Source organism: Ovis aries, chromosome 2 (assembly GCF_016772045.2).
Source record: "Ovis aries strain OAR_USU_Benz2616 breed Rambouillet chromosome 2, ARS-UI_Ramb_v3.0, whole genome shotgun sequence".
Classification (NCBI taxonomy): Eukaryota; Metazoa; Chordata; class Mammalia; order Artiodactyla; family Bovidae; genus Ovis; species Ovis aries.
This window is the reverse complement of record NC_056055.1, coordinates 2709503-2732128: the sequence shown is the minus strand read 5'-3', so window position 1 is coordinate 2732128 and position 22626 is coordinate 2709503. Positions and strand designations below refer to the sequence as shown.

Here is a 22626-nt window from a genome sequence, read left to right as displayed (position 1 = left end):
GCGGCCGGGCCGCGCGCGTTCGGGAACTGCCAAGTCTCGCGAGACCGGGGCTCACTGGGGTCGCCGGTAGTTACGGGGTCGCAGCCGTGCGTCATCGTGGGTGCCGCTCTGTGGGCCCGAGTGTCTGCTCTGCTTGCTTCTGTCGCACTGAGGGCGAAGGCTGGGTCAGTGTCTGGCAAGCGGAGTGGTGAGAATGAGAACCAACCGAAGGTTAAACGGCCTTGCCATTGGGCCCCTGGCTCGAAAAGCAGGCTGTGGTGGAGGCTTAGGCCGACAGGGCGGAGCGGAGGCCGTGAACATCCTGCTCCCCGGCCAGACACATATTAAGAGGAGGCGAAGGGTCACGCCTCGGGAAGATGAAAATTCTCGAGAAGCTGGAAGAAGGCGTGAGTAACACCGACGTGGGGCCGTGCACACCCTTACGCAAAACGAGAAGGCCTTCTGGGCCAGCATGGAGAGTTTTTCCTCGCGTCTGCTCCCTAGGTGCTGTGCATTCCCAAGGATGTAAACATCGAGAAGATGGAAACTTCAGTTAATCTTTTCGGTCTAGGATGGGGGGCAGGAAGGGGGGCGGCAATCGCGGAAAGCTATCTGCAGCCAGGCCAAGCAGGTTTCCATGCAACTGGTGGAAACCACTGGCAAGGACAACCCAGACGAGTTTTCATGCGAGCAAGGGATGGTTTGAGTTTAGGAATTACTATAGACTGCGAAATTCGAGTTTGATGGAAGATCCGTTAAATACCCAGTCACCACCCACGTATTCCAAGCAACTCTAGAAACTGATCAGATGTAGAGGCTTTAACCTCAATAGGTTAAACCATCAAGGAAATGAACCTGCTTTGGAAGTGCTTGCCTTTGTGTACTTTTGGGGGAAAAGACAGAAATCCGGGAAACTTAGGGGACGCTAAGGACAGGATTTCCCTTACATTTCGTGCCAGTGCCGCAGGTGACAAAAATGATAAACCCGTTGCTGCTTTATGAAGACCCCAAATTCCGCTTGTTTTATGAAAAAAGATATGCTTTCTTGTTTTTCTGGCGATCACTAATCTTATCGTTAACAGCTACCCTCATTTTGGATTGGCTCCATAATTGTTTTATTCTTTGAGCCTGGAATTATTTAACTCCCCCAAATTTTGCCTTCAGAGTATTGCTAATAGTGTTCCCAATCACCCAGACTCATTTTTCCTTGCTCATCCGTAGGTTGTTACTATGTTTCTTTGTCTGGAAGGCACTAGCTATCTTTAGCCTTTGGATCAGAGTGTAATTGAAGCATTCATGGGGTATTACACCAAGCATATGTTTGACCACTTTGCCCATGGCATTGGAAAAAAAAAAATCCTTTGCTCACTTTAAAAGAAACATGGTAATAATAAAAGAGGTGACGGATGATAAGAAAAACCAGATGCTCTTGATAAAGCTTGCTGGAAGCTTTGCTCTGATGTTATGAATGATTATGAATGTTCCCTGGAGCTAAAGAAGCTGAAAAAGAAATCGTAGTCTGCAAATTGGATGGGCTTTAAATTCATCAATATGAAACTTTAAGTTTCAGGCTTTGGCAGTAACAGAGAGTCTGTGTCATCTTGAGATGATAGATACACGTCTGTACCTTGAGAGGAAGAAGGCAAATCTTTGGAACCAGAGATAAAGATGAACCTAAGGAAACAATGCTGTCCTACACCAGGTATCAGACCTCATCCATGCTGCGATTGATATGGATTCTTTCCTGGATCGAGGTTTGGCCCTTAAAAAAGAGACTTCAATAAATTGTATACCTATAGAAGAGGTGCGGAACAACTTTCAAAATAAAGTAGAGGAGCTGAAGAAAGAGAAGGAAGATACAAACAGTATTGTGGATGAAAGAGATGGGTACAGAATCTGACTGTGAAGAGTCTGAGTTCACCTCTGAATCCAGTAAGGAGGAGGAAAGAAAGAAGGCAAGATGCCTCCAGAAGAGCCTGTGATATCAGGCAGGGGCACTGAGGCTCTTACTAGATCTGAAGGATCTGCCAAGGCCATAAATGCAGAATTGGACATTTGGAATCTGACCTTGGAATTGACTCTGAAGAGAGTAGAGGTGCCTGAGTTGAAGGAAAAGAGAATCCAGAGTTGGTTTCTTCCAGACAGCAGTTCATCCCCTGCCATCCTTTGCCCCAACATCACCTTCATCATGACCATCCTTGTCAGCACCAGTCACACATCTGTATCATTTAGTCACTGAACAAATATTTACTGAACATAATCTGTGCAGGAGCCTGTGCTAAATTCTGGGCCGTCATCTCAGGATCTAAGGTAAAACGGTCATTAACAGTGACCTCTCCTGTTAATATAACGGATCTAAAAGATGGCAGTCTCGATTAGTTTTAGTGGGCTCTGAGTGGAGAGGGCTGTGTAAGGGCCACTCAGCCTCCTTGCTTCTAGCCTTGTCTCTTTCACACATGCTAGGTTCTTCGGTCACAGCTGGAGGTTTTCTGAGTTACCCTTGTTTGGTAGTGGCATGAGACTGCTCTTGAAATGCTGACGTGGTCGTATATTTTATAAAACACTCTTACATTTGTCTTCTGTCAATCTTCACTTTAGATCTATGAAAGAGGTATTAGCTCTTTCTTTACCAAAAAAAAAAGCCCCCAAAGCTCAGAGAGGTTAAGTTATTTGCCTGAGTCTACACAGCCATCATAAATGATAGAACTAGGGCTACAGCTGGCTTTGTCGGGCGCTTTGCTGGAAAGTGTTATCAGGCCTTTTAAGAATAATAGTCCCAAGGAATAAGGCAGACAGGTAAACAGGTAGTTAAACACAGAAGCTGTGAACTGGCAGCTTGCCTGCCAATTTGGGAACCAGGTAGGTTTTGTTTTGTCTGCCCAGTTTAAAACAATTCCTAATTGATTTTCAGCATTCTCCTCCCCACCTGCTTTGTTTAAGGTACTATTTACACAGAACACAACTGACCAATTTAAGTGTACAGTTTGCTGAATTTTTTTACTGTTTGTGTAATCACTACTACAGTCAAGATAAAGAGTAGTTTTCCTTGGCTTAAAATTTACTTAGGGTCTTACCAGCAGTGTGGTCATTTAAAAATTAAGAAATTTCACATTAAGAAGCTGGATTAAAAAATTGGAACCCCTGACAACAATGAACTCTGTCCCCAAAGGGTAACAGTCAGTCATTAGCTTGCTGCTTTTGAGTTTGTTTTAGCAGCTGACGTTAAATGTGGACAGAGTGCCTTAGGGGAAATGGGACCTTGGGATTAACCTTGGTAAAGGCTGCACAGACCAGCTGGCCTTGAAAGATGGGTGGGTTTACAGGGAGAGCAGTCAGCAGCAGGAGTGTTTGTTTTAAACCAGGGAGGATTAGAAGGGAGATGCTGTAGGGGGGACATGAAGTCAGCCACGTGTGGGCTTCATTTATTTGGGTTTGTTTTTATTTTCTCTTTTTGGTGGGATGGGCCTCAGTGGAACAGTTTTGTGTATTTGTGTTTGTGGGCTGTGGTTTCTGAAGGTTTTATATATCTAAGAAGCTTTAATCTGTACACCTCAGGGGATTTTATGGTTTTTGGTATATGCGAGAATGGGGAGGGAAAATTGGTATTTTTGTTTTTGCATGGGTTGGAGGTTTGCACGGGGTGTTTGGGTTATATGTTTCTAGAGAGTTGCCCAGTGAAAAATGAGTCCCTCTTTCCCCGCCTCCTCCACCCTCTCCTTCCGGCCAGCCTGGCTGGGACCTGGCCGGGCGGTGGGGCAGGCAGCAGGTGGTAAGGGGAGAGGGGCTCGGGCCCTTGGAGCCCATCCGTCCGCCAGCGACTTTGCTCAGGCTGCAGTTGCCATAGCCGGTGCTGGCTCAGTCACCAGCGACGCCATGGACAGGCTGGGCTCACGGTGCCCTCTGCCAGGCTCCGCTCGGCCCTCTATCTTTATATGCCTCTTGGTGAGTGTTCCACAGTATGATGCTGTGAGTCCTCTCGCCTCTAAACCTCCAGCCTGGGGACTGAGGGAGGAAGGGGCATTTGTGTTGTATACTCCTGGGATTTTGAGCTGGGGGCAGGCAGGTAGGGGGTGGATGGTGAAGTTCCTGGAGGTGCCACCCAGTGTCCTGGAGATCGCGGTGTGATTCTGAAAATCACCAGCACCCCTTTCTGCTCTGCCTGTGAGGAGCGGCTGGGCTGTTTCTCTGCCCAGGAGGGTGGGGCGGTGAAGGGTGTTTGCTGGCGCGCTCTCATCTAAGGCCCGGGCTAGCTTGGCTCCCTCTTCCCGGTGCATCACCGTCTCATTTTTCTGGGGCTCTGCTGTCTCATCTCTGAAGTATCTTCACATGTGAAGTTTGGCAGTGGCTGCAGAGTGCCTGTTGGTGGTGCTGGTGGTGCTGCCCTTTGGGGCAGGGCCGCGTGGCGGAAAGGAGAACTGTTGAAGCCCAGGGGTCTAGCCCAGCTCCGCTGCTCACTTTTCTGGTGATTTCTTCCCCTCTTTGGCCCTTAATTAACTGGCACACGTCAGTGATGCTTAATATTTTGGGGACTATAGATTTTCTTGGGGGAGGGTGTGTGAAAATTCTGGATTTGCACCCAAGGAAAGTGTATAGATAAACACAATGTTAATTTCAGAGTGTTTCCAAATTCCTTAAAACTAGGTATGTTATAAATTTAGAAACACTAGGTGGTTTCTTAGGCCCCTTCTGCCTTAACACAGATTGTCAAGTCAACCATAGACTCTTAAGGAGGAACCCGACGGTCCCGTGGTTAGGACTGCACCTTCCAGCGCAGGGGAGTTAGGTGTGATTCCTGGTTGGGGAACTAAGGTCCCGAATGCCTCGGGGTGTGACCATAAAATAAAAACAAAACCATAACCTCTTAAAGGTTAGGCAGTTAGATACTCCAGTGCCAAAAAAAGGAAAAAGGCAGAATGAAGTAATTGAGAGGATACATAAAATATTTTGAAACAATGTAAACTTAGAAAAGATGTAAAGATATAAATATGAAAAAGTTACAAACACAGTAATAAGTATAATGTTTCTATTAGGAAACATGTTGGCATATGTATTCTGCGCCCATGTGACACCACTCTCTAACGTACTGTAGTCCACCTTTGGTTCCAAACTGGCCTTTCATATCTTCTGATTCTTTGTTGATATGGTCTTCAAACACTTCTCAAGTCCATACCTCTTAGCAGGGCTTTAAAGTGCTGAGGATACAGAAATGAATGAGCTCACATCCGATGAGGGAGATGGATGCAAACCTCTGCATTTCAGTGTGATTGATGGCACAGCAGAAGGATGTTCAGCAGCGATCCTGGCCTCTCCCAGTGGCATTTCTTCCCCAGTCATGACATGAAAATTGTCCCTAGATGTGACCAGATGTCCCCTGGGGCAGAGGCAAAATTGCTTCATGCTGAGAGCCACTGGATTAAGTGAAGCTGAAATAACCCTGCTGTGTCACTTCCTCCTTGCAGTTCAGAGAGCCCAGAATGGGAGGCAGGAGAGTGGATTTAAGTCTTGGCTCAGTCACAGAACTGCCTCAGTTACCTTATCTGTTCAATAAAGGCTTGTCTTAGGTGATACCCAAGTGCCCAATCTACCTCTGAGTGTCTCTTTCACTGTGAGTTCACGCAAGAGTTTCAATTCATTTTAGGTGAGTTTGTATTTAATCCTGTGAGCTCTGTGTTCCACTGATGCCTGCTGACTGAAATTCCTAGATTTCCCCCTAGGAATGGCTTTTTTGGTTGGGGGACAGACCATTGCTCCTTTTGTTTAGAGTCCGTGTTGAAAGCCACCTTGGAGTCATGTGTCTGACCCCTTAGAGTGTTCTAGTATGTCCGATTCTCTGCCAAAAGCTCTGTGGATGACCCAAAAGCCCCACTTATTTCACAAGACTGTGTAGTCTGCATCTCAGCATCTTGCTGGTATGCGAATTCTCCAGTCTGCAGGTTATTTCTTGAGAAGCTGCTGTGTGCCGTGAACTGTCCCGGGGACACAGTGATGAGCAAAGCGTGGTTCTTTTCTTATTGGATTAGTGGTCAGAAACTGCTTTTCCTGTCTTGTTTGAACCCATGGCAACTCTGAGGTAGGCAGCACAAATGCTGTAATCTCCACTTTCTAGGTAACCTATATAGAAGAGAGAGGAAGTAACTTGTTGAAGACTGCAGAGAGCTGGACTAACACTAGGTTTTAAATCTGCTGTTTAGTGCCTTTGTTTTTTTATATCCTATAGAATCTAATTGAGTTGTCACTAACAACCTCCTTGAAAACCCTGGTTGGTTGTTTTTTCTTGTGTGGTCACTGGTTTAGTTCAGAGGATTAGTATGTTGGACTGGAGGTGTTGGGGGAGGTCGTGGGAGGGAATGAGAAGCTAAAGACATAAAAACGCTCCTCAGGCCCTGCCAAGAAGTAGGAGGCAGGCAGGGCCAGGCGATAACGCAGGAGTGGGCGGACAAAGGTTTGTTTGAGCGAGACATGAGCCCCGGGCTGGCAGGCAGGAGAAGCGTGTTCTTGTCCAGTCTTGCCTGATTCACGGTAGGGCTCCTTACAAGTTGCCTCCATCTCTATTAATGACTCTTTTGTATCCCCCAAGCAAAGAACCCTGGAAGATGTCCTCTAATTCTCTTACTTCCCTCTTATTTTAGATGTTTTATCATTAAAGTAGCAAGAAAAGTTGTATCTTGACTGTCTTTTCCTCTCCTGTTATCACTGTCATTCCCTTAGCTCAGGATCTTAATATCTCTTTCCTGCAACATTGTGACGGCCTTTGCATTGCCTATCTCTGATCACTCCCCACCCTCCTTCCCGTTACTCTACCCAGCCTGATCATGTTATTACTCTTCTACTTAAGCCTCCAAAAGCACCCCATCACTTGAGTACAGACCCCACACTCCTTAGCCTGACCCTTTATAGTTCTAGCCAGACTCATTTTACCCCCAGTCTCGTGCCCACTGACTGAGACCCACGCAGTCTAGGTTACTCATCTGTCCCAGATCCCTCTTGAGTTTGTACATATTAACCATATCTTCTGTTTCAGTCCTACCTATTATTTCAGTTCCAGCTTGGATGGTCCCTTCTCTTCAAAGCCTCTCCTGCCCCAACGGCTGGAGCCTTCCTTTTGGACCTCCCCCGCCGGTTGTGTGTCATAGTAGCGCAGGCCCCATTGCTGTAGAATCAGGCTTCCTTTTCCTGTGCACGCCCCACAGCACCTGGCATGTACACAACTGAATGACGGTGAAATTAACTCCCTAACACATCAACAGATACAGGAATTTATTGTCAGTCACAGTCTCCACAGGATGACAGCAGTCCCGTGGATGCCAGTCGGTGTTACCTGCAGTAGCAGTTTTCCAGTGGGAATGGATTTCAAGTTATCCAGGCTCCACTCCTGTTCTTGGCTTCACCAGTTAAAGCTGTGTGATTTGTGTGTGTGTGTGTGTGATTTCTCTGTGTGTGTGTGAGATTTGTGTGTGTGTGTGTGTGTGTGTGTGTGTGGCCCTGCCGCGTGGCTTTTTTGGTCTCGTGGGGTCTTAGTTCCCCAACCAGGGATCGAACCTGGGCCCTGGAAGTGAAAGCACAGAATCCTGACCACTGGACCAGCCGGAGATTCCCAGCACTGTGTGATTTTGAGCGAGTGTCTTGATTTTTAAGCCTTTTTTTTTTTTTTTTTTTAAACCATTTGCAAAATGCAGAGGCAAGTAATCTCGGCATGAACACATTAAGCACTGGAGCTCGATGCAGACCCTAGGAGCTCTTTTGTGGGTGGGAAATGGGGTACAGCGTGCTGCCCAGCGTGGGCCCCAGTCTGCTTGAGCTTGCAGGTGGCGAGCTGGCCACGCCTCTGCTGACCTGTGCCTTCTCTCCCCACTGTGCAGATCCTGACGGCCTCGCTCCTGACATACCCTGTGCTCAGGACCCTCAGCCTGCAGCTCCTTTCCGTTGTCACTGGCAGCTATGTGTCCGGCACGTACTCCGTTGTTTTTGTCAACTGCCCCAACGAGCAGATTGCCAGAGATATTGCCAGGTAGGGGCTCAGGAGCCACAGGAGGCTCCAGAGGGGCCGCTTGGGGACTCTTCCTTTGCTCTTGACAACCCATCTGTCCGGTGCTGAACTGCACAGCTCTCTCACTGGGGCGGTTGGAGAGGCACGCGTGAAAGACACTTGGATCTGTTTCTGGGCCTGAAAATGTTGAGTGGGGCCTGGGGGCAGATAAGGGACCTGAGACCGGGAGAGCGAGGCACCTTGCTCGGATGGAAGCCTGCAGGTTGAGCATTTAACAGTTCTAACTCCTGACCCAGCTCTCCATTTTTGGAGGTAGTTTTTGCTCAGTCCCAGAGACGTGGACCATGGCTGCGGAGGCGGAGGAGGCCGATCACAGGTGTTTGGCGGATTTTACTGAAAGCAGGGGTGGAGAGAGCAGGGAGCAGAGCTGGAACCGTGGCTCCGTCTCTTGCTGACCGTGTGACCTCGGGCAAGCTGTTCCTCTTCTCTAAACCTTCGTTTTTGAATTATCCTTCTTGAGAGGATTAAATGATGTGATATCTGTTCAGCCCTTACTCCAGGAACTCGAATGTAACAGGTGCCCAGTAAAGGTTGTATCTGATCTCCACCCCCTCCCCCTCCGTTGCTTTTCTGGCTGTGCCCTGCAGCCTGCGGCCTGTTGGTTCCCGGAGTGGGGGTTGAGCCCAGAGCCAGGGCAGTGAGAGTCCTGACCGCTGAGCTGCTGGGGAAGTTGCCCCTCCTTTATAGCTGCCGCTCTGAAGAGGGTTAGTGGGGCTGAGGGGTAATAGGCTTGACTCCCAGCTCCTTTTCTTGCCCTGAAATTCTGCATCTTGAAGTTCGGTGTAGTTACACTGTTTTATGCGTTGAATCTGGTCTTTGGGGGCATACAGCTTCCAAACTGATGGTCACAGGTTAACTTTGGATTTGATTACATCTTTCCTGCCCCTAACCAGAATGTCTGTTTTTTTTCCTTATTAACGTTGCTTTTGGAGAACAGCTTTTGTCTGAATGAACATGTGATTACTCCGGAAATAGGACCTCAGCTTTGAGCAGCTCGGAATTGAAATCCCGTCTGTGCTTCTGGTATACGCAGGGCCTGTGCTGAACTCAGTGGACCCCTGGACTAGCCACTCTGGGTCCTGTCAGGAGCAACTTCAGGTGACATCTGTGAGGTGCTGGGTATTGGGAGGAAAAGGGCTCTAAGGCGTGGATTCTAAATAGTGGAAAGGCCAGCTGAGGGGAGTGGATCGGTTTCAGCTTGGAGAGAGGTCTCTGCCGTCTTGCATCCAGGGTTGCTGATGAGGAGCAGCAGTGAATCTCATTCCTCGGTAGGTGATGCGTTTTCTCTCTGCTAGTTTTTAGGAGTACATCTTAACGTTCAGTTGTTAACTTTTTAAACATACTCTCTCTGCTGTCTTTCTGTGTCCTGTTCCTGGAACTTCTGTTAGATAGGGAGATGTTGAATTCGTTTTCTGTGACTGACCTTATAGTTTTCTTTAGACTGAATTCTATAGTTTCCTTTTCAAGATTTCGAATTGTTTTTAGTAACCAAGTGCTTTTGGTTTGTAATTGTCTGTCTTGTTTTATAGATGCAATAGTCTTATCTTTCTGCAGATAGTAATTATACTTATCTTTAATTTTTTGTAGCTTTATTGAGATATAATTGTCATATAACATTGTGTAAGTTTAAGATATACAACATGATCATTTTATATATGTATGTATTGCGAAATGATTATGACAGTAAGGTTAGTTAAAATAGCCATCATCTCGGTTACTTTTTTTGGTGTGGTAAGAACTCTTAAGATCTACTCTTAGCAATTTTCAAGTATACATAATTGTACTTATTTTAAAATCTTGGTTTTGATTGTTCTATTGATTTGTCTTTCTCAAGTAAATTCTTCATTGTTGAATTGCAGTTTCTCGTGGTGTTTGACTTTCTGCAGATGCTTTCCTCTCTCGCCTCCCTGGTGACGGGGGGGCGCAGGGGCAGCTGCAGGAGTTGCCCGTAGGCAGCGCTGTTTTCACTGCATGTGGGGCAGGCAGGTGGACATTCTGCAGTCTGAATCAGTTCCTAAGAATAATTTATCGCCTCAGTATTTTCAGAGGGGTCAAATTTTATAATCTTCAATATTCTCCAAGTTGCTGGAAGCCAAGTAAACCAGATCACTACCGGTTTTTAAAAGATCCGAAGGCTCTTGAACGAGGCAGCCCCCTTGCATGCTCCCACGCATGTCTCAGCGCTGCCCGTATTCTTCAGAGCGTCCTGCTACTTGCTGGTGCGTGCAGTGTTCTCCTTGCTGTGCTCCGGCGTGGCTACATAAGTGTTCTCTGCTGTCGCTGGCATGGGGTGTGAAAGGGAGGTTGCAGAGTGTGTGTGTGTGTGTGTGTGTGGCCCACCAGCTGGACTGGAAGTCTCAAGTGGAGTCTCCCTTCAGCTGTTCTGTTCACTAATGATTCAACTGGAATAGAAGAGAGGCAAATAGATTTTGTTTCCAGGGTTTATAGGAGAGAGTAAGTAGGTATGTGGTAGGGAGGGCCCCACAGATGATAGCTGGCAGGTAGCTCAGCTCTGCCTACAGAACTGGTATGAGAACCAGGCCTTTTGGCTCCAGTCTGGGGCTCACTCTTCTCAGTGTTCTTTAGAGCTGCCTCTCAGTCTGGTGCAGCTCCATTCTGGCTCCGGGTAATGCTCTTAGAGCTCTTAGTGACAGACAGCCTCTACGCTGGAAACGTCTCTAGCTGGGGCCAGGCCGGAAACCTGAGTGCTGAGCCAGGAGAGCTGGGCGTTGCGTCCTCTTTGCTGGCGACACCACAGATGACCCTGACACGTCTTCCTTCGCTGGGCCGTGGTCTCCTACATAGGGAAGGGGGTCAGGCCCCGTCAGCCTGAGCGAAGTGGGCTGGGGCAGCGGCGTGAAGAATGGCAGCGGTTGGCATTGTGCGTCCCAGGTGTTGGGAGGAAGGTGTTGGGAGGAAGGTGTTGGGTGGAAACTCACTGACCCGAGAAGCTCCGGCCATGCCTGGAGGTGGGAGCCCCTGCTCAGCTCTGGCTGAACGTGACCTTGTAGGACTACGGGTCCATAAGGTTCTAAGATAGGAAACGTGTATTTTTGAATGTAAAGTACCCTAATAGTAAATATTGGTAACAAATCACGATTTTTTTTAAACACCCTGAAAGCCAAACCGTGTATCTGGTCCATGAGCCTCTAGTCTGGGGCTTTGCCGTTTCTGGAGGCCCTCGAAGGCCTGTCTTCTGCTTTCCTCAGACAAGCATGGGGGCTTGAGCTCCCGCTCTGTGACTCACCGCTGGACTTCGGTGTTTGTTTTATCCATCAGCTTGTACATTTGTTTTCTCTCTCTGGTGTTTTTTTTTCCCTTTTTCGCCACAGGGGCATTTTGAATAACAGTCCTCCAGAACTTTACAGTCTTTTTCCCAAGTACAAGTTGGTGTGATTAGTCACCGAGGAGTTCACACTGCCAAAGAGATTGGAGGCCTGTGAAGCAATGGATTAATTTTTTTTCTAAAGGTTTAACTCATTCCCTGTGTTTGCATGCCACTTTCAGAACCAGTGAAATGTGATTTCTCAGCAGATGACTTGATTGAGTGAGCAAGACTTGTAGCAGTTGCTTAAACAAATTTGGGCCGTGTGCCTATCCTTAGAGTCAGGGATTTATTTACCACCTGGAACTTTCCAAGGGCATGAGGGTGGTGATAATACCACATTAATGTGGAGCCTTAAATAGAACACTGTTCAGCCGGGAACTTGGGAGAAGAGAAAGTAGGTCAGTTCTCTTGGCAGCGGTCAAGGAAAGGAGGGCTCAGGGCTCAGGGCTCAGGGCTCAGACGCATTGTATTTGGCAGGGCCCACACACTTCAGGGAACCGAGACAGGCCTCCGTGGCTGACGGCAGACTTGGGGCGGGTTTGTCCGGCCTGCCTGATCCCCAGGGCTTAGGGTTTGAGCCCTGTGGCCACTTCCCTGCGCCGGCGACGCGGTGGTGCTTGTTCCTGTGACGTGCACTGGTTCAGGCACATTGTATCGTGTTCACCAGGGCCCTGCACAGGGATCAGACCATCAGAGCAAGAAAGCCAGTCTGCAGTCTGTCAAAAAAAAAACACCCAGCGCTTAGAGGCCTGCAGAGGTGGTGACGGTGCTCCTAGTACTGTGGTAGGCAGCATCACAAAAAGGAAAAGTGTAGAGAGCCTGTGTTGGCCAGTCACAGGACAGGATGCCTTTTTTGCTTTTCCTTCGAGTTGTATCAATTCCATGCGGTCATCAGACACTTCTGATCTGTAGATCTCATGTGAAAGCCTAGTGCATATCCAAGAGAGAAGAGGAGAAGAAGCTGACATAATAAAAGGAGTATTTGGTGGGGAAGAGGATTGGAACCCATCAGCTGAACCATTCCTCTGGTTGTACAGCAGGAGAGTCAAGTTGAGTGAGGCGGTCATGCCTGTCGTGGATAGGTGCTCAAATACTGATTTCTGGGATGGAAGAAGGCGCCTGCATAAGGTCACACAGCCATCCTGCTGCAGGGCTGGGTTGGAATCCGGGTCTTTTTGTTCTCCTTCCAGTGCTAACAGATTCCCTTTCCCCAAGCCGACTGGGCCTGTCCTTGAAACAGCCTTTGCATAGCTGCTTCCCTACTTCTCCCACTCAGGGAAGGACTTATAAACAATTCTGTCTGCAGAGGGTCTGTGCATGGGAGTTATGGAACGTATTGGTTTGACTTGGGAGGGGCATTCTAAATGGTTATCTGTTGAGACTTCCTGTATCCTGTTCCATCTCTTCAGATGCTGGACACTTGCCCCAGTAACTGGCATGTTCTCTCTTTGCTTTAGGGCTATCCTGGATAAGAAGCTGGCTGCCTCTGTGAACATCCTGCCTAAGGCCTCCTCGCTGTGAGTTCTGCTCTGGCCAGTGGAGGGGTGTGAGAGTGCTCCGTCAGGTCCTGCCTGGTGGAAATTCGGGCACTGAACTAATTTTTGTACACCCATGCAGTCGTGTCCGACTCTTTGCAACCTCACGGACTGTAGCCTACCAGGCTCCTCCCTCCATGGGATTCTCCAGGCAAGAGTGCTGGAGTGGGTGCCATGAACCTGTAAAGGAACAACTCAAAGACATTTACTTAATCAGCACTTCACTGTCAATCTGTATTCAGAGGAAGTCAGCCAGTGGGTTTATGCCATTCAACCATAGCAAAAACAGGCTATGGTTAGGGAAGGCAGAAAAAAAATCTACAGTTTAGGAACAGTGAGCCTTGTTTCCTGATTCTTTGTTTAAATCAGTCTGTCAATTAGCTTGCTGTTAGCAAAGAAGTCAGACTGGGTAAGCCAGTCTGAGTAAGCCAGCTAAGGATCTCAGAGATTATGATTCCTATTGCTTTTGGATTCTCTGAGAAAGTCAGAGTTTGGGCTGTTTCTGTGTATTGTCTGCCTTTCATTTGGTCAGCTCCTTTACTTAAGCCAGGCCCACACCATTTCCCTCATCAAAATGCGTCACCATGGGTGGGGGGCAGGAGAGGTTCAGGAGGGAGGGAGGGGACATGAAACGCCCATTTACACCGATGTTTGGCAGAAACCAGCACAATACTGTAAAGCAGTTATTCTCCAATTAAAAGTAAATAAAGTGATGAAAAACGGCACCTCAGCATCCCAGCACTACCCGTGCAGGACTTCTCACCTCCTTCCTGCTCTGATGAGAGAGGGAGCGATGCCTGCTCTGCAGCTGAGAACAGACGTGCTGGAGCAGGAAGCTGCCCCTGCCCAGCAGGACACGCCGTGGTGCGCCCATCACCTGTCACCGGGGCTCCCAGGCCTGGCCGTTCTTCAGATGCCTGAGCTCCATCCTGCATCTGTTTAGTCTCCCTGAGGATGGGGCTTGAGTCTCTGCATTTTTAAGAGGTCGTGTTAAGTGATTGACATAAAGCCAGTCCGGGAGCTAGTGCTGGGAAGCTAGACTGGAATTTCAGCCTGCCGCTTGCCTCATGTTCGTCCTTCCTTGTGATTCACGCTTTCACCACAGCTCTGTGGGGTGAGGCCAGGGGCCTGAGCCATCTTAGACTCGCCCTGGCTCAGCACAGATATTCTCAGGCCCAGTTTCTCTCCCTCCAGGATGGTGATCTCCTGCTCAGGCCCAGTTTCTCTCCCTCCAGGATGGCGATCTCCTACTCAGGCCCAATTTCTCTCCCTCCCATGATGGTGATCTCCTACTCAGGCCCAGTTTCTCTCCCTCCAGGATGGTGATCTCCTACTCAGGCCCAGTTTCTCTCCCTCCAGGGTGGTGATCTCCTACTCAGGCCCAGTTTCTCTCCCTCCAGGATGGTGATCTTCTACTCAGGCCCAGTTTCTCTCCCTCCAGGGTGGTGATCTCCTACTCAGGCCCAGTTTCTCTCTCCTACTCTTTTTCTGAACATTGTCAGCGACTCTGCTTTGACCTTTCAGGCCTGCTCCCGTATTTTACAAGGCTCGCTTCTTCCCTGAGTAAGTCCTGTGCTCTTCCATTGATCGCTCGGTGGGCACTCAGCTTTGAGAGTCAGGGATACAAGTAGCACCAGCCCAGAGGATGGGGAGGTGCACGGAAGCCAGCAGTTTGGGGGGAGCGCTGAACGAGCTGGGGACGCCCGCTTTGGAGAGGAACATACGGGAGTTTCTGCAGGGCTGCCACGTGGAAGTTGGGGAAGGCAGTAGGGTGGCAGATGTCGGCACAAAACACCGTGAGAGAAACCAGCTCGTGTGAAAACCGTTAAAGTAGATGGACTTCAAGAGACAGGGAGCCTCTTAACTTTCCAGGAAAGTTAAGTCAGGCGCTAGAAGCATGCATTAGAATGTTTAGACTAGATGACCTGTAGGGCCTTGGCCAACTCCAGGCTTTTTCATATGAGCTTGGAAAGATTTTAAAGTTTCCACTTTAGCAAGTCAGCAAATTGGGCCAGGTTTATTTCACTGAGCTCGTCTTGTCAGTGGACTTCCTGGTAATTCAGCTGGTAAAGAATCCGCCTGCAATGTAGAAGACCCTGGTTCAATTCCTGGATTGGGAAGGTCCCCTGGAGGAGGGCATGGCAGCCCACTCCAGTATTCTTGCCTGGAGAATCCCCATGGACAGAGGAGCCTGGTGGGCTGCAGTCAGTGGGGTCACAAAGAGTCAGACACGACTGAGTGACTAAGCACAGCACATCTTGTAAGCATGACACTTCTTTTTTTTGTTCTTTTCTCCAGATACTATTGGAATGGAGAAATAGAGGAAGCAGCTGAGGTCCTGTTGGTGAGTGAAGCTGGAGGGATGGGGCCTTAATCGGGAAAGAGTGAGAGCAAAGTTCCAATTAAATGTTAGCAAAGATCAACTGACTGAGGCTCTTGCCCCACACAAGACGCCCTGTGTCCATTTGTAAGTTAGTGACTGGGCCTGGGGACCTGGAGGAGTACTGTTTCCTAAAAAGCCAGAGGAATGAAGGGCTGTGGAGCTGGAGCTGAGATCCTAAACCAGTGATTTGTTTTTTGTTTTTTTTTTTTTTTAACAGTTAATAAAGACAAAGACTTCCAAGATCCATATGCTCTCCAGCTACATCAGGTAATAGCGCCATCTCCTCCCGGCCAGGGACCTGTAGGTAACTAAGTGCATGAGTGTGAGCCTAGTCACCAGCCCCCCGTGTGACCTTGGCTGTGACCCTGTCCCATAGACTCTCTATCTATAAAATGAGGTATTGGGCTTCTTTAAAATTAGTTTATTTTTAAAATATTTATTTGTCTGCACCAGGGCTTCCCTGACACCTCAGTTAGTAAAGAATCCGCCTGTGATGCGGTTCAACTCCTGGTCGGGAAGATCCGCTGGAGGAGGGATAGGCTGCCCACTCCAGTATTCTTGGGCTTCCCTGGTGGCTCAGCTGGTAAAGAATCCGCCTGCAGTGTGGGAGACCTGGGTTTGATCCCTGGGTTGGGAAGATCCCCTGCAGAAGGGAAAGGCTACCCACGCCAGTATTCTGGCCTGGAGAATTCTGTGGACTGTATAGTCCATGGGGTCACACAGTCGGACACGACTGAGCGACTTTGATTCACTTCTCCAGGTCTTCATTGCAGCATGCGGAATCTTCAGCTGAGGCCTGTGAGGTCTAGCTCCCTGACCAGGGATGGAAACCAGGCCCCCTGTATTCGAAGCGCAGAGTCTTAGCCACTGGACCACCAGGAAAGTTCTTGTAAAATGAGTTACTGGTTTCAAACCACTGGTTCTCAAAATTTCGGTCTCAGGATCCCTTTACACTTTTAAAAATTACTGAGGACCCAAAAGAGCTTCACTTATATGAGTTCTATCAAAGTTTACTGTTTAGAAATTAAAGCTGAGAAATTTTTAAGATACATATTTTTAGTTCATTGAAAATAACAGTAATAGAATAATAACCTATGAACGGAAGTAAATACAGGCATACCTTGGAGATATTGCAGGTTTGGTTCCAGACCACCACAGTGAAGCGAGTGATTTCACTTCTTGATTTCCCAGTGCATATGAAGTTATATGTTTACCCTAGATTGCAGTATAAGTGTGCTAACAATACCGTTACGTCTAAAGAAAATAAAGTACGTACCTTAATTTAAAAATACAAAACAAAAAACCGTTCTGGTAATGTCAAAGATCACCGATGTCAGATCACCATAAGAAATGTAATAATCATGAAAAAGTTTGGAATTTTGCAAGAATTAGCAAAACATGACGCAGAAAAATAAAGTGAGCAAAGGAGGTGTCAGTAGACTTGTTCAGTGTGGGGTTGCCACAAACCATCAGTTTGTAAAAAATGCAGTGTCTGCAGTGAAGTGTAGTGCAGTGAAACAGCATGCTGGTGATGCCTTCTTATGGGAAGTAACCATGTTTTCCAAAAATAAAAAAACTGCAAAGAATGGCATCTTTCTACATTTTTGCAAAATCTGGCTTAATAAGAGAGCTGGATCTCCTCAAAAGCATCTCTTAAGTACTGAGACACTTTCAAGTTCACAGTGGTATATTCAAATTTTCCAAACTTCTGATTTTTGCTTAAAAACATGAATTTATTCTTATTTACAGTGTTCATGGGGTCACAAAGAGTTGGACAGGACTGAGCGACTGGACTGGACACTGCACAGTGTCATGCCACGTGTGGCCTCTGCTGTGCAGCAGAGTGGCTCAGCTATACACGTGTGTCTTTTCCGTGTTCTTTCCCATCATGGTTTATCGCCAGATACTGGATAGAGCTCCCTGCGCCACACAGCAGGGCCTTGCGGTTTGCCCATCCTGTGGAAATAGTTTACATCTGCTAATCCCAGACTCCCAACGCTTCCCTCCCCTGTCCCCAAAACACGAATTTTTTTAAAATGAATTTTTTGATTGGCAATAAATGATGTAAATTGTCTTCATTTGAGTGATGGGCCAAATGTTTGTTCATATTTGAGAAAATGTGTACCTAATACTCAAACCTGAGTCACCTTAATTTGTGAAATTGACAGACAAATGATGGTTACTCAAGCTGGAAAGTAAAAATGGTGTACTGTGGGGAAAAGGTCTAGTTTAGCTTGTGACTCAAATCAGACAAGTTTAAGACAACACTGAGCTCAGGTATGATAGCAGAAGCACTTTATGTGTACCTCCCATTTTGTCACACAGAATATTAAAACGACACTCAAGAGTCAAACTTTAATAAAAATAGTAATTTTTGCCACATTATCAGAAATGTTCTTAGGTGAATTTGACTTTTAAAAAATGCATGAAAAAAGAAATGCAAGCGTGTCTGCGACGGTGAAGGAGACAGTGGCGGCCAGAGCCGTGTGGGGCTGCTGTCCTGAGCGTGCTGGGGCGGCCAGTTTCACCCATCACTGCTTTTGCACCATCAGTGCAAACGTCAACATAGTGGAAGGATAAAGAACAACATTGTTGTGAAAATAGTTTTGGCCTCTTGGACCTCCTGAAAGAGCCTTGAAAGTTCCCCAGGGGTCAGAGGACTCCACGTGGAGAACCACTGGTCTAGGTCTCCATGAAATAGGAAATTCGTTCTTCTCAGGCGCTGGATAAAATTACGCGGCCTGCTCCTCCTGTTCCAGCAACTGTGCGTGCACGTGTTGTGATTTAGTAAGCAGCCTCTCGTGAGAGCTTTTCAGCACCTGAAGTCAGGAGAGCAGAGGACTGCTTCCCCCGGCTCGACAGTGGGGACCGAGGCCCAGTGTCTTCCGCTTTTTCAGTTTGCAAAGTGAAGAGAGCACATGTGCTCAGGACTGGGTGAGAGAGACGGGCAGAAGGGAGAGACTGCTGTGGGTTTGGATGGTCAAGGAACATCCCTGGGGAGAGGTCGTTGGTTGCAATGAGCCTTGAGGAGTAGAGAGGCTTTCGATTTAGCAGCAGGAGTAGGGAGGAGAATAGAGAGGTGCAGGGGCAGGCGCAGCGATGAGTGAAGGGTAGCGATAAAGACAGCAGCTGACAGTTACTGAACACACACAGTGCCGTCAGTGCGGCAGCTAAGCGCCTTGCATACCTTGCTCATTTAATCCTCAGCAATCCAGTACTGTTTTCACCCTCCTTTTTTTTGCGGGGGCTTCAGCGAAATGAAGAGATACGGCCATGCTTACATGGCTAGTAAGTGGCGGACTTAGAATTTGAACCCATGCTTGTGAGACTCTAATGCCATCTGGCCTAATTTATACTTGGTAACAGATGGGCATAGGCTTAGGAGTGGTGGGCTGTGGGGCCGGACAGGTGGGCTACAGGCCGACTGCGGAGGGCCTCAAGGGAGGCCGGCCAGTTGGGGTTTATGGCACAGGCTTATATGCCACTCACGGGCCTCTGCTTTCCTTCCAAAGGTTGGTGCATCCTTTTGAAATCCCAGAGCTCTTCAGTCTTCCCATGGACCAAGGAGATGTGCACTACTTAAGGTGGCTGGAGGAGGGCATGGAGCAGGAGTGAGGGGGGCTCTCGTGCCTCCTGCCGCGTGCCCCAAAGAGCTGTCATTATCTGTTCTCCGGCTGAAGGGCGGCGTCTGTCTGCCTCCTCGCATCTCTGGATTCCATACTTTTCTCAGCACAGAGGAGCTAAGTAACTTGTGGAGGGTGAAGGTCCTAGACCCCTGAGGCTGGAAGAGGATGCTGGGCCAGTCAGGCCAAGCACGGACCCGGTGGAACGTGCCTCTGAGTGCCTCACACGTAAAGGTGGCCAGGAGCGGCAAGGTCACAGTGAGGGTGAGGCTGGTCTTCTGTGTTCATTGACCCTAAACTGAGTGCCGCGGATGTTACTACTCCTGCCTCTGATTAGGAATGACCTGGCGACCTGTCACCCAGAAGTGTGTGGGGGTGAAGGTCACCTTCTAGGGGAGCTGGAAGCACTCTATCCAGAAGGATGAATCACTAATGGTGGAATGTCAGGGACCAGCAGGATCATTCCCTCTAGCTGGAGGTGGTGTTGGTTATTGCTGAGTCCTGAGGAAGTGGGCCTGGGAAAGGGCTTCATGAATGCAGGTAGGACTGGGGAGGGGAGGGCTTAGACACAGTCTCAAGGATTGAGAGTTGGTCTTGACTCTTTCCTAGCCCGAAGGTGGCAGATCTCAGTAAGCTGTGGTCCCTTGCTCAGCAGAGACATGGGTTCTGAGCCCACCACACTGACCTTCCCATGTGAGCACGGAAACCGAGCATCCTAAAGTGGGAAGAACCCGGGAGAGCTGCTGGATCAGAACCCCAGGGGTTCACAGGAAGGACCCTGCTGCTGCTGCTGCTGCTAAGTCACTTTAGTCATGTCAGACTTTGTGTGACCCCATAGACGGCAGCCCACCAGGCTCCGCCGTCCCTGGGGTTCTCCAGGCAAGAGCACGAGTGGGTTGCCATTTCCTTCTCCAGTGCATGAAAGTGAAAAGTGAAAGTGAAGTCACTGAGTCGTGTCCGACTCTCAGCTGCCCCATGGACTGCAGCCCACCAGGCTCCACTGTCCCTGGGATTCTCCAGGCAGGAGTGCTGGAGTGGGCTGCCACTGCCTTCCCCAGGAGGGACCCTGAGGGCTCCTCATACTTCAGCCAGCGCACCCATGCTTTTATTATTAATTTTCATGTATTGAGCTAAGTTTTTGTTGTTACAAGTTTGTAAACCAGTAGCCTGAGCCAGTCTTAATAGATTTTGTAAGGTTCAAGACCCTGAGGCTGGAAGAGGATGCGGGGCCAGTCAGGCCAAGTAAGGACACAGTGGAATCTATAAAGCCAGTTTTATAGATGACTGAAGGGAATTGAACTGCCCTGAGGTCCAGAAAAGGGGTGGGTCGTGTTACAGAGGGGAGAGCCAAGGCTGCTCATTCCATCGGCTGCGCTCCTAACCCTGCTCCCTGGGGCTGGTGGACCCCCGGGGGTGAGAGGAGAGCCTGGCCTAGGCCCCCTCACGGCTCTGCTGCAGGGTGACCCCCCTCAGGGCCCTTCGGAGCCTTGCCCCAGCTCACTCTGCCACCTCCACTCTCCTCCCCTGCCTGGACCTCTGGGTGGCTCTGGTGTGCCAGGCTGGTGCCCTGCCTGAGCACCCTCTGCACCCTCTGGAGGAGCGTGGCTGCCCCTCTGCGGGCCTGGCGTCCAGTTGGAGGCAGTCGCCCCTGCCCCGGCGTCCTGTTGCCCCCGTGCATCCTGGCCCGTCTCCTGGATTGTGCGTCGCGCCAGGGGAGGGGCGTGCTGACAGTGACTTGGTCTCCTGTACACAGTTTGGCATATACTTCCCAAATTGATGTTTCAAGGATTTGAGTAACTAAAGCTTTCTCTACTTTCCACAGTTACCTTCTCATTTACCAGGTTGGCAAAATCCAATTATTTTTCCTTGAACTTCCTTAAAGTGGGATTAATTCCAGAGATTTTCCTGTCTCTGACTGCCATTGGTTCATTTTTTGTGCTGAGTGTGCTTTGAAAACTGTTTTTTGGTGGCCTGCCTTTGCCTCAGTCACAGCTGACTATAGGAAATAACACCAGCTCTCTCTGCAGGTACTGTCCTAGGTCTTAACATTTATCCTTGTAATCCAGGTTACCCTCATTTTGCAGTTGAAACCTTACATTGGAGAGCAGAGATGCTTAAAATAAGTACGAAAGCAGGTGTCTGACTCTAAATCTGATGCTCTTACAGTCTCTTTCAAAGAGGCTGGCTATATCTCTCTGTAGGCCAGAGAACCTGCTGTAGCCATCTCTAAGGAAGAGCTGTTTATTCCTAAAACATCCACCTTAACAGTGTGGTGAGTTGGTATGTTGTGTGGTTTCCTTCTCCCCACAGGTCTGGAGGCTGGTGATGATGTCTTCATTCTGTAGATGAGGGAACAGCTTGAGAGGCTTGCCCAGCTCTACCACACTGCCCTCAATGTGCTGTGGGCGCGGGGGCTAGACATCAGGGTTTCCACCCAGGAATTCCTTCCCAGCACTTCTCAGGAAGCATGGTTATGACTCCAGAACCCTGGGAGAATCAATCAGTTGAGGAAATGAGAAGTAAAAAAGTATCCATGAATACTGAAGCTTAAAAGCATAAAGGTGCTACTGGTTTGAAAAAGTAGAGCAAGAAGCGGTTGCTTATACAGAGTTGAGTGTACAGTTACCTAACCAGGACAGGAGTATGGAAGAGAAGTGGTCTCCATCTCCTTTTGCCGGGATTGTCTAGCCCTGTCCACTGCAAACCCTGAGTTACTCCTGCAAGTGAGAAATGCATACATGCAGTATGCTTTATACAAATCCTGTGAGTGGTGTTCTAAGAAATAAGCTTTGGAAGCAAAATAAATTCTTAATTTGGCAATTCTGACACTCGTCTGTACTCTTAACCTTGTTAGGCTATTTGAATGTTAATGTTTGAATACTATCCAATGACGTTCTCTGGTGTTTTCCAGGGTTTAAATATTCCCTAGAGACTGCAGTTCTTTGTAAATACTACTAAGTTTAATAATCCTATTTGTTAAACAGATTTTTTTTTTCAGATTTCTGTAGTAACAGGAAAAGTATGAAGAATGTTTGACATATTTTAAGAGTAAGTTATGATTTAGGGAATTTGTGAGAATTCTAATTTCTTGCTCCGAAATTCTAAAGGCAGACAGATGTGTGTTGCGAGTTTGTGAGCACTCACCTAAACCACGCAGAAACGGGCACTCTCCAGCCCGCGGAGAACTAGCGACCTCAGAGGGGTCTCCAGGGCTCCTTGCTGTGCAGCCTGGGCTAGAGCCCCAGTCTCTGGGGGCCTGGGGCCACCCACCTGTCCCTCCACTGAGCTCCGAGACAGCTCCTCGCCCCGCCCTGGCCTCAAGTGCGGTTTGTTCCAAGGGCAGTTGTAAGGTCACCGGAGGCATGGTAGGAAAAAATGGGAGCTGTAGTTAACGAGGGCTTCCCTGGTAGGTCAGACAGTAAAGAACTGGCCGGCAATTTTTAAGGTCAGCCATTAACACTCAGGGTTTAACAGGCTACACTAACTTTGGAAATAGAGTTCAGTTAGGCCCGTGGCCTTCACCTGCCTGTAGCTTTTTCCTATTCCCCTCTTTTTCTCTCTCTCCAAACTACCCCTGACTTACAGAAGTTTATGTAAGGTGGTAATCTGTAATGTTTATGAGGTGGTTCCCTCAGCATCTAGGGGGCTGAACACCAGCAGGGATTCTCCCAGGCAGGTGAAGCGGGGGTGGGGGGTGCGGAAAGGGGACTGAAGCGAAGGACCCCGACAGG

At 48.5% G+C, this 22626-nt stretch overlaps 1 protein-coding gene across 10 annotated transcripts; it reads left to right on the top strand.

Moving 5' to 3' along the window:
• The first annotated feature begins 53 nt into the window (after positions 1–53).
• On the top strand, positions 54–21721 carry LOC101116026 (protein CutA homolog). Of its 10 annotated transcripts, none has more exons than XR_006058546.2 (7): positions 3714–3921; positions 7839–7987; positions 12812–12871; positions 15188–15233; positions 15490–15539; positions 17992–18206; positions 18785–18895. XR_006058546.2 is itself a non-coding variant. In XM_060410789.1 (6 exons), the coding sequence occupies exons 1-6, from the start codon at positions 357–359 to the stop codon at positions 18885–18887; spliced, it is 438 nt and encodes a 145-aa protein (XP_060266772.1). In that variant the 5' UTR covers positions 54–356; the 3' UTR covers positions 18888–21721. The 10 variants fall into 10 exon arrangements, 8 of the variants coding, with proteins under 8 accessions (XP_060266772.1, XP_011967277.1, XP_011967264.3 ...); XR_003588049.3 differs by lacking the exons at positions 17992–18206; positions 18785–18895 and adding exons at positions 14331–14452; positions 17022–17350; XM_060410789.1 differs by lacking the exons at positions 3714–3921; positions 17992–18206 and adding an exon at positions 54–386 and having other exon boundaries at positions 18785–21721.
• Positions 21722–22626: the final 905 nt, after the last annotated feature.

What these genes read in the sequence shown, in the direction of transcription:
- LOC101116026 (XM_012111867.5), top strand. Translation starts at nt 3,853, where the DNA reads ATGGACAGGCTGGGCTCACGGTGCCCTCTGCCAGGCTCCGCTCGGCCC. An exon ending in ATTGCCAGAGATATTGCCAG is followed by an intron (nt 7,988 to 12,811) that starts GTAGGGGCTCAG and finishes TCTTTGCTTTAG; the next exon opens with GGCTATCCTGGATAAGAAGC. An exon ending in AAGCAGCTGAGGTCCTGTTG is followed by an intron (nt 15,234 to 15,489) that starts GTGAGTGAAGCT and finishes TTTTTTTAACAG; the next exon opens with TTAATAAAGACAAAGACTTC.